The 11,550-nt window shown below is 45.7% G+C and overlaps 1 protein-coding gene across 1 annotated transcript; it reads right to left on the bottom strand.

The window, feature by feature from the left end:
• Positions 1-4,389: 4,389 nt before the first annotated feature.
• LOC139569886 (arp2/3 complex-activating protein rickA-like) lies at positions 4,390-9,647 on the bottom strand. The gene is made up of 2 exons (XM_071391209.1): positions 9,573-9,647; positions 4,390-4,752 (listed from the first exon to the last, which is right to left on the bottom strand). The coding sequence occupies exons 1-2, from the start codon at positions 9,645-9,647 to the stop codon at positions 4,390-4,392; spliced, it is 438 nt and encodes a 145-aa protein (XP_071247310.1).
• Between the last annotated feature and the right edge of the window lie 1,903 nt (positions 9,648-11,550).

The raw sequence follows: 11,550 nt of genomic DNA, 5'->3' as shown, positions 1-11,550 counted from the left end.
AGGGAAAGAGAGACAAAGAGAGGGAGAAAGACAGAGAGAGAGAGAGAGAGAGACAAAGAGAGAGAGACAAAGAGAGAGAGAGAGACAGAGAGAGAGAGAGAGACAGAGAGAGAGAAAGACAGAGAGAGAGAGACAGAGAGAGACAAAGAGAGAGAGACAAAGAGAGAGAGAGACAAAGAGAGGCAACGAGAGAGAGAAAGAGAGAGAGAGAAAGAGAGAGAGAGAGAAAGAGGCCTCCCTGTTTCTTGGCAGAATGTCTGAACATCTGCATTAGTGAAATACATGGGGAATACAGTGCAGACCAACCTTCATCACTGCTGTTGAGATACATTTAGAGGTCAGGCTGTAATACAGGCAGTAATCAAAGGAGAAAGGAGACAACCCCAAAGCTGTGAGACAAACAGACTGGAGAGGCTGCTGTGGTTCAATTATATTACATTCAATGGTCAAATAACTTTAACTCATTTGGAATGGCAGAGACATTCATGAACCACAGTGACTGCAGGTTACACAGTGTTAAGTCATGACAGACTTGCAGTAATACATTGAGGACACACTTCAGAGAGTATTCACACCCCTTGACTTTTTCCACATTTTGTTGTTACAGACTTAATTTAAAAGGGATTAAATGGGTGATGTTGTGTCACTGGTCTAGACACGATACCCCCCCCGTGAAAGTCAAAGAAGATATATATTTTTTTAGAAATGTTTACAAATTAATATTAAAAATTAAAAGTGTTGAAATTTCTTGAGTCAATAAGTATTCAAACCCCTTTTGATACGACAGTCCTAAATAATATCAGGTGTAAAAATGTGCTTAAAACAAGTCACATAATAAGTTGTATGGACTCATGCCATGATAATGTTAAAGGTGTTTCAGTAGTTGGCAAAGAAGTGTACTTGGTAAAAAAATAAAGAAATAAGACCTTGAATATCTCTATGAGCATGGTGACGTTATTAATTACACTTTGGATGGTGAATCAATACACACAGTCACTACTAAAGATACAGACATCCTTCGTAACTCAGTTGCCGGAGAGGAAGGAAACCACTCAGGGATTTCACCATGAGTCCAATAGTGACATTAAAACAGTTACATAGTTTAATGGCTGTGATAGGAGATAACTGAGGATTGATCAACAACATTGTAGTTACTCCACAATACTAACCTAGTTGACAGAAGCCTGTAAAGAATAACACTATAAAAAAACAGCAGCCTGATTGCAACAAGGCACTAAATTAATACAAAGCATTATGTTGGGGGCAAATCCAACACATGTCATCGGCAAGGACTAGGGAGTTTTTTTGGGGGGTGATAGAAATAAACGGAATAGAGTTAAGCACAGGCAAAATCCTAGAGGAAAACCTGGTTCAGTCTGGTTTCTAACGGACACTGGGAGACAAATTCCACTTTCAGCAGGACAATGACCTTAAACACAAGGCCAAATATACACTGGAGTTGCTTACCGAGAAGACCAAGTGAATGTTCCTGATATAGTTTTGACTTACACTGGCTTGACAATCTATGGAAAGACCTGAACATGGCTGTCTAGCAATGCTCAACAACCAACTTGACAAAGCTTCATTATTTTATTAAAGAAAAATGGGCCATTTTTGTACCATCCAGGTATGCAAAGCTCTTTAAGACTCTGTTAAAGCTCACAGCTGTAATCACTGCCAAAGGTGATTCTAACATGTATTGGCTGAGGGGATTGAATACTTATCTAGTCAAGATATATTCATGTTTTATTATATACATAAAAATACACTTAAATAACATTTTATAATTGTTCTACCACTTTGATATTACGGAGTATTTTCTGTAGATTGTTGGGAAAAAAAGACAATACAATTCATTTTAATCGGACTTTGTAACACAACAAAATTAGCAAAAGTCAAGGGGTGTGAATACTTTCTGAATACACTGTGTACTCGCTTTCCTTCTTTGTGTCTCACACACACACACACACACACACACACACACACAGACACACACACACACACACACACACACACACACACACACACACACACACACACACACACACACACACACACACACACACACACACACACACACACACACACACACACACACACACACACACACACACTTTATAGACATGCCATTATCCACTCTCATACACTTGCCTAACAGCATGCCAGACAAGATGACTGTCACCATCTCCCTACACAGACGAAACCCTCAGAGTGTTACATCACAGCATTACAGACTCAGTGACTAGTTCTGGCTCAGTCTAAAAGCAAAAAGCAGGTATCGGTGCCTCGGGTTAACGTGGAGGCAGAGCGCTGCCAAAGCCTCTGGTTTCCCACTCAGAATAGAATAATCTCTGCAGCTAGCGCTGTAGTCATTTCCTGATTGGTTTATAGTCTCTGCAGCTAGCGCTGTAGTCATTTCCTGATCTGGTTTATAATCTCTGCAGCTAGCGCTGTAGTCATTTCCTGATCTGGTCTATAATCTCTGCAGCTAGAGCTGTAGTCATTTCCTGATCTGGTTTATAATCTCTGCAGCTAGCGCTGTAGTCATTTCCTGATCTGGTTTATAATCTCTGCAGCTAACACTGTAGTCATTTCCTGATCTGGTTTATAATCTCTGCAGCTAGCGCTGTAGTCATTTCCTGATCTGGTTTATAATCTCTGCAGCTAGCGCTGTAGTCATTTCCGGATCTGGTTTATAATCTCTGCAGCTAGCGCTGTAGTCATTTCCTGATCTGGTTTATAATCTCTGCAGCTAGCGCTGTAGTCATTTCCTGATCTGGTTTATAGTCTCTGCAGCTAGCTCTGTAGTCATTTCCTGATCTGGTTTATAATCCCCGCAGCTAGCGCTGTAGTCATTTCCTGATCTGGTTTATAATCTCTGCAGCTAGCGCTGTAGTCATTTCCTGGTTGGTTTATAATCTCTGCAGCTAGCGCTGTAGTCATTTCCTGATTGGTTTATAGTCTCTGCAGCTAACACTGTAGTCATTTCCTGATCTGGTTTATAATCTCTGCAGCTAGCGCTGTAGTCATTTCCTGAGGTTTCTAGTGTTTATTAGGCGTGGAGAGACACACCATAGCTCTCACATCCCCCAGACACCAGCATCTTCCCCACTCTAGCCTCTCTACCCCCCGGCCCACAGTGATAGCATCCCATTTCAGAAGAAAAATAAATATGTGCTGACACACCCAACTACATCATAATAACAGGAACAATAGAACAAGTATATAGCTGATGTACTGAATAGCTGGAACTGAGAGAGGTACAAAATCTGTATGGTCAAAATAGCTGCATTAACACAAATTAAGGCATGTTGTTTTTTAGTTCTGGCCCGCTACCCTGCAACGTTGCCTCTGGTTTTCAGTTCTGGACCACTACCCTGCACCGTTGCCTCTGGTTTTCAGTTCTGGCCCACTACCCTGCACCGTTGACTCTGGTTTTCAGTTCCGGGCCCACTACCCTGCACCGTTGACTCTGGTTTTCAGTTCTGGCCCACTACCCTGCACTGTTGCCTCTGGTTTTCAGTTGTTGCCCATTACCCTGCACCGTTGCCTCTGGTTTTCAGTTGTGGCCCACTACCCTGCATCGTTGCCTCTGGTTTTCAGTTCTGGACCACTACCCTGCGCCGTTGCCTCTGGTTTTCAGTTCTGGACCACTACCCTGAACCGTTGCCTCTGGTTTTCAGATCTGGCCCACTACCCTGCACCGTTGCCTCTGGTTTTCAGTTCTGGCCCACTACCCTGAACCGTTGCCTCTGGTTTTCAGTTCTGGCCCACTACCCTGAACCGTTGCCTCTGGTTTTCAGTTCTGGCCCACTACCCTGAACCGTTGCCTCTGGTTTTCAGTTCTGGCCCACTACCCTACACCGTTGCCCAACCATCCTGACAATGGAAAGGACAGCAGTGAATAGACTCCCAGTCCTACTCTCTTATGACACCGTGTTTAAGTCCATGTCAATCAAAAGTATGTATCTTAGTCCTGTAACCCTCTCTCTGCACCTGGTCTCATGTTTTATTGTAAGGCCCAGATGCTCATGTGTGGTTTGGTAACAGAGCAGAACTAAATTGGACCTCCAGAATGTATAAACCACCTAACATCAACTGGGTCTGGGATGGTATGTTAGCTGGAGCATAACAAAGAAAAACTTCAATAAATCGATAGAACGAACTTGTCTTTCTAGGGCACGTCATTTATGAGCTAGCAGTATGACATGATGATAACGTCTGGCTTGACTAATGATGTGTGGGAATACAGGGATCCTTGAGCTGTCTCTCACATCACAACCCCAGGTGATCTGGAAATTAATGTTGATCTGGGAACCTTCTACGGAAACTGACATCACCATGCATGGCTATAGCCCATCAAATGGGGGTGGGGGGGTTCAGTTGACGTTACTCATTGGTGGAAATGGGGCGGGGGTCAGCAGTCAGTTGACAGAACTCATTGGTGGAAATGGGGCGGGGGTCAGGGGTCAGTTGACCGAACTCATTGGTGGAAATGGGGCGAGGGTCAGGGGTCAGTTGACAGAACTCATTGGTGGAAATGGGGCGGGGGTCAGGGGTCAGTTGACAGAACTCATTGGTGGAAATGGGGCGGGGGTCAGGGGTCAGTTGACAGAACTCATTGGTGGAAATGGGGCGGGGGTCAGGGGTCAGTTGACAGAACACATTGGTGGAAATGGGGCGAGGGTCAGGGGTCAGTTGACAGAACTCATTGGTGGAAATGGGGTGGGGATCAGGGGTCAGTTGACAGATCTCATTGGTGGAAATGGGGCGAGGGTCAGTTGACAGAACTCATTGGTGGAAATAGGGCGAGGGTCAGTTGACAGAACTCATTGGTGGATATAGGGCGAGGGTCAGTTGACAGAACTCATTGGTGGAAATGGTGCGGATGGAAAAATTATTATTTTCTTATTTCTTTCCAGAATCAAAACACATGTAGACGTATAGATGAATGGGATTGGGGGTCTCACTCAGTGGTGAAAAACAGGTTCTGGTAACAACTGTAGGTTATTATTTTATTTCTTATCAAAACATGTGGATGTAAAGGCAGCACATATTCACACAGCAGTAATGACCTGAGAGAGGAAGAAGAAGGAAAAAGAAGGTGAGGGAAAATATCAACCACCTCATATCGTTGGAGGTTTTAATTGGGCAGGTGTGCTTCTAATCTGAGCTGTGGAAATGGTGTTCTCGCTAATGACTCTCCATGCCGTGACCCTACCACCTGGACAAACAACCCACATCCCATAGACGCAGAACCGAAGGTAACGCAAATATAACAGACGTAAACATATTAAGCTTAGCTTTGTGTTTGATTTCAGCGATTAGGCTTATTTTCAGGCTCACGTTGAAGTCCTCTCTCTCCCCCGAGTGAGAGATAAATGATTTGACTTCCTTAGCTATAGCCAAAAGGTAGGTAGTAGTAGTCAAAATAGACTCTGGATTTCTGTAAAACAGACGTATTCAAAAAACAAAGAATTTCAATGTTGTTGTTTTTCCCTGTGTGACTATGTTCATGGCCAAACGTGGATGAATGGAGAAAACTGTGAATAGGATATCCTGACATATTTTATTGGCGATTTCCTGTAGGAGAAATGCCCTTGTTTCACTTAATTCAGTTACGAGAATTACTAAATATGACCTTTACATCTAACTTGGATTTGTTTTATTTTATTATTATTATCATTTTTTTTCAATTAGAGTTTAGATTTGACCAATTATAGCTGAAGGCCTGTTGTATGTTGAGCAGCACATTATATAAAGTAGATTAAATACGTTACATTGTTCTGTTTAACTCCCAGACTCTCCTGACAATTATTTTGTCAAAAAATCATGGTGCAATAATTTACAGTAGCAAAACATCATGGTGAAATTAATTTACAGTAGCAAAACATCATGGTGAATTTTATTTACAGTAGCAAAACATCATGATGCAATAATTTACAGTAGCAAAACATCATGGTGCAATTAATTTACAGTAGCAAAACATCTTGGTGGAATAATTTACAGTAGCAAAACATCATGGTGCAATAATTTACAGTAGCAAAACATCATGGTGAAATTAACTACAGTAGCAAAACATCATGGTGAAATTAACTACAGTAACAACACATCATGGTGAAATTAACTACAGTAACAACACATCATGGTGAAATTAACTACAGTAGCAAAACATCATGGTGAAATTAACTACAGTAGCAAAACATCATGGTGAAATTAACTACAGTAGCAAAACATCATGGTGAAATTAACTACAGTAGCAAAACATCATGGTGAAATTAACTACAGTAGCAAAACATCATGGTGAAATTAACTACAGTAGCAAAACATCATGGTGAAATTAACTACAGTAACAACACATCATGGTGAAATTAACTACAGTAACAACACATCATGGTGAAATTAACTACAGTAACAACACATCATGGTGAAATTAACTACAGTAACAACACATCATGGTGAAATTAACTACAGTAACAACACATCATGGTGAAATTAACTACAGTAGCAAAACATCATGGTGAAATTAACTACAGTAGCAAAACATCATGGTGAAATTAACTACAGTAGCAAGAAATTACATATGTAAGACGATACAACCGAGTCCTTTAAGAACACAACCTAGTTATTTTGATCAAATATAAAATATGGACAGAAATTCCATCGTCGCTGAAGCTTTTAGCGTTAAGCAGCTATGTCCCTAAAAGGCGTATTTAAGGCAGCAGGATGTTAACTGCAAGGTAAGACTGTTGTTTTATCCCCTCAGTAACCAGACCAATTATCTGTAAAGTTTTTTAAATGTTTTATACACTTAATGCATCCCCCCCCTGTCTCCCTGCACCATCTGCCCTCCCCCTTTAACATTCTGGAATCTTCATGAGATAGGACGAAAAAACATGGCCATTTTCCCTTATTACCATCTCACAGTGGAAATCAAATATGCAAGGAAAGTAGTATATATACTAATTAGTGCTGAATTCATAATTACTGTGCTCATTGATGGAGATACATTTGAATACATTCCATCTCCTCGGGGAGAAGCACCAGGCTGTCCAGAGTTGTTGGAGAGAACAGAATGCCCTCAGCAGGCCTTTTCTTTGCTTCTTCAAATTAGGGATCTGTGGCTTGCAGTAATGTTATGAGACCAAAAGATTCAAAGTGCTCCGCGATTATTTTAAATTTAATGGAATCAAGTGAATCATGTAACCTTAATGCATGTATTTGATATGAGCCCGGCACACCCAGTTATTCAAATATGGGCTTTATCTTTATCTGCTAATGCCAAATGGTACTAGGCGAGAAAAAAGGCGGAGAGAGACCCGGGGAAGCACAGCAGCATAGCGGCGAACACTGTAAGGGGAAATGTTCCTCAACAGTTCTCCTCGCATGTCAACAATGTACATGCTTGTCAAGTGGAGGAGGTGAAGGAGGGGGAGAATGACAGGGAGCCACCCGTTTTAATTGGTGTAGATTAATAACAATTAGAGCCAGTGAGCTGCTGGGAGGAAGTGCCGGGAGCAGTATATGCGTATAGGAGGCAGCTCAGGGACGCATCACTACCAGCGCTGCATGCCAATTCTATTAAGGGCCCTCTTGTCCTCCTCATCAAAGAGTTGGTGGAAAACACCGCTATCAGTCCTTCCATCAGATAACTGCTGGTGACAGGCAGGCAGGCAGGCAGGCGGGCGGGCAGTCAGGCTGGCAGACAGTCAGGCAGTCAGGCAGTCAGGCAGTCAGGCTGGCAGACAGTCAGGCTGGCGGACAGTCAGGCAGGCAGACAGTCAGGCTGGCGGACAGTCAGGCAGTCAGACAGTCAGGCAGTCAGGCTGGCAGACAGTCAGGCTGGCGGACAGTCAGGCAGAAAGGCAGGCAGTCAGAAAGGCAGGCAGTCAGGCAGGGCGGGCAGGCAGTCAGGCAGAAAGGCAGGCAGTCAGGCGGGCAGGCAGTCAGGCAGTCAGGCAGGCGGACAGTCAGGCTGGCAGACAGTCAGGCAGTCAGGCTGGCAGACAGGCGGGCGGGCGGGCAGTCAGGCTGGCAGACAGTCAGGCAGTCAGGCTGGCAGACAGGCGGGCGGGCGGGCAGTCAGGCAGGCAGTCAGTCAGTCAGTCAGTCAGACAGTCAGGCAGTAGCGTGACTAGAGGAAGGAGGAAGACAGAGGTAGAGCCCAGCAGGTCAGTCAGTCAGCCAGTAGCGTGACTAGAGGAGGAGGAAGACAGAGGTAGAGCCCAGCAGGTCAGTCAGTCAGCCAGTAGCGTGACTAGAGGAGGAGGAAGACAGAGGTAGAGCCCAGCAGGTCAGTCAGTCAGCCAGTAGCGTGACTAGAGGAGGAGGAAGACAGAGGTAGAGCCCAGCAGGTCAGTCAGTCAGCCAGTAGCGTGACTAGAGGAGGAGGAAGACAGAGGTTGAGCCCAGCAGGTCAGTCAGTCAGCCAGTAGCGTGACTAGAGGAGGAGGAAGACAGAGGTAGAGCCCAGCAGGTCAGTCAGTCAGCCAGTAGCGTGACTAGAGGAGGAGGAAGACAGAGGTTGAGCCCAGCAGGTCAGTCAGTCAGCCAGTAGCGTGACTAGAGGAGGAGGAAGACAGAGGTAGAGCCCAGCAGGTCAGTCAGTCAGCCAGTAGCGTGACTACAGGAGGAGGAAGACAGAGGTAGAGCCCAGCAGGTCAGTCAGTCAGCCAGTAGCGTGACTAGAGGAGGAGGAAGACAGAGGTAGAGCCCAGCAGGTCAGTCAGTCAGCCAGTAGCGTGACTAGAGGAGGAGGAAGACAGAGGTTGAGCCCAGCAGGTCAGACAGTCAGCCAGTAGCGTGACTAGAGGAGGAGGAAGACAGAGGTAGAGCCCAGCAGGTCAGACAGTCAGCCAGTAGCGTGACTAGAGGAGGAGGAAGACAGAGGTAGAGCCCAGCAGGTCAGTCAGTCAGCCAGTAGCGTGACTAGAGGAGGAGGAAGACAGAGGTAGAGCCCAGCAGGTCAGACAGTCAGCCAGTAGCGTGACTAGAGGAGGAGGAAGACAGAGGTAGAGCCCAGCAGGTCAGATTGGACTCCTTGAGATGCAACGTCTCAACTCATCACAACAGGAGATGTTCATGTCATTTGGCACCGACTTTATTAGGTTTTAATTGAAACATTATATGCATATTAAGCCTTGGCTGTGGTTGTTGTCATCATCACCATCATCGTCATCATCATCCTCATCCTGTCAGCTCAGAATCAAGCTGATATGGCCAGAATATACAGAAGGCATGATTTGCAGGTTTGGCCCATTTTCTAATGTTTTGTATGGCTATGGAACATGCATATGTCCAGTACATTTATTGTGGCTTAAAAAGGTATGAAATGGACAACACTCAGGCTCCATTACTTTGTTGGATGGTTCTCCAGGCTCCATGGGGACTTCAGACCAGTGAGGTGATGAGGTTCTCCAGGCTCCATGGGGACTTCAGACCAATGAGGTTATGTGGTTCTCCAGGCTCCATGGGGACTTCAGACCAATGAGGTGATGTGGTTCTCTAAGCTCCATGGGGACTTCAGACCAATGAGGTGATGTGGTTCTCCAGGCTCCATGGGGACTTCAGACCAGTGAGGTGATGTGGTTCTCCAGGCTCCATGGGGACTTCAGACCAGTGAGGTGATGAGGTTCTCCAGGCTCCATGGTGACTTCAGACCAGTGAGGTGATGTGGTTCTCCAGGCTCCATGGGGACTTCAGACCAGTGAGGTGATGTGGTTCTCCAGGCTCCGTGGGGACTTCAGACCAGTGAGGTGATGTGGTTCTCCAGGCTCCATGGGGACTTCAGACCAGTGAGGTGATGTGGTTCTCCAGGCTCCGTGGGGACTTCAGACCAGTGAGGTGATGTGGTTCTCCAGGCTCCATGGGGACTTCAGACCAGTGAGGTGATGTGGTTATCCAGGCTCCATGGGGACTTCAGACCAGTGAGGTGAAGTGGTTCTCCAGGCTCCATGGTGACTTCAGACCAGTGAGGTGAAGTGCTTCTCCAGGCTCCATGGGGACTTCAGACCAGTGAGGTGATGTGGTTCTCCAGGCTCCATGGGGACTTCAGACCAGTGAGGTGAAGTGGAATCCTCTCTTCACCTTTATGTTAATGATGAAGAAGTGGGAAGCGTCTTCCTGTAATAAGGCCCCATGCAGGAACACCATCTTCCTGTAACGAGGCCCCATGCAGGAACACCATCTTCATGTAACGAGGCCCCATGCGGAAGCACCATCTTCCTGTAACGAGGCCCCATTCAGGAGCACCATCTTCCTGTAACGAGGCCCCATGCAGGAGCACCTACCAGTTGGGATTTCTGCTGTACCAATGCTGCAGGTCAAGTTAACGTAGAGTGAAAAATGACTAATGACGTTTAATACAAATGTTATTTTTGGACCTCCCTCCAAATCCTCCTAGTACTACGCAAACTTTCAGAGAGGAACAAAGTAAAAAAAATAAAAGGAATGAGGAGTTTTACAACTTCCTGAACTCTCCTGATATCCTGAACTCTCCTGATATCCTGAACTGTCCTGATATCCTGAACTCTCCTGATATCCTGAACTCTCCTGATATCCTGAACTCTCCTGATATCCTGAACGCTCCTGATATCCTGAACTCTCCTGATATCCTGAACTCTCCTGATATCCTGAACGCTCCTGATATCCTGAACGCTCCTGATATCCTGAACTCTCCTGATATCCTGAACTCTCCTTATATCCTGAACTCTCCTGATATCCTGAACGCTCCTGATATCCTGAACTCTCCTGATACCCTGAACTCTCCTGATATCCTGAACTCTCCTGATATCCTGAACACTCCTGATATCCTGAACTCTCCTGATATCCCAAACTCTCCTGATATCCCGAACTCTCCTGATATCCTGAACTCTCCTGATATCCTGAACTCTCCTGATATCCTGAACTCTCCTGATATCCTGAACTCTCCTGATATCCTGAACTCTCCTGATATCCTGAACTCTCCTGATATCCTGAACTCTCCTGATATCCCGAACACTCCTGATATCCTGAACTCTCCTGATAGCCCGTGAAGATAGGAAGAGGGGAGAGAGAGAGAGAAAAAACGTTCAACCATATGCTTAGTAAAGAGAGGCAGAGAGGAAGGGAGGCAGACTGGGGTATGGGGGTAGCACTGGAGTAGCACTGAACTGTCCTAAACACTAGCCAAGGGGGGTAGATGCCCAGCAATGTCCCCCTCCCACCTGCCACCCGGACAAGAAAGCAGCATACCAAGACCACAGATGTCCCTCTCCCGCCTGCCACCCAGACAAGACAGCAGCATACCCAGACCACAGATGCTAGCCACCCCGTCCAGAAGTCTGCCACCAATGCCCCGGGTTCTTCTGGAAACGGGGAGAACAGCGGGGGAGAGGGAAGAGGGCTGGAGTGAAAGAGGAGGGTGGCAAATGGCTTTCATTTGTTTGGTAGTTATTTGGTGTGTGTGTGTGTGTGTGTGCGTGTGTGTGTGTGTGTGTGTGTGTGAGTGTGTGTGTGTGTGTGTGTGTGTGTGTGTGTGTGTGTGTGTGTGTGTGTGTGTGTGTGTGTGTG

The sequence above is a fragment of the Salvelinus alpinus genome, chromosome 3 (genome assembly GCF_045679555.1).
Source record: "Salvelinus alpinus chromosome 3, SLU_Salpinus.1, whole genome shotgun sequence".
Taxonomy (NCBI): domain Eukaryota; kingdom Metazoa; phylum Chordata; class Actinopteri; order Salmoniformes; family Salmonidae; genus Salvelinus; species Salvelinus alpinus.
The sequence above is the reverse complement of the archived record's forward strand: the minus strand, read 5'-3'. Positions and strand labels throughout refer to the sequence as shown.

Bases quoted from the DNA above. Each gene is read 5' to 3' on its own strand.
- LOC139569886 (XM_071391209.1), bottom strand. From the start codon at position 9,647: ATGGAGCCTGGAGAACCTCATCACCTCACTGGTCTGAAGTCCCCATGG. The intron at 4,753-9,572 runs GTCTGAAGTCCC...TCCACCAATGAG, and splicing joins AGAACCACATCACCTCACTG to ATCTGTCAACTGACCCCTGA.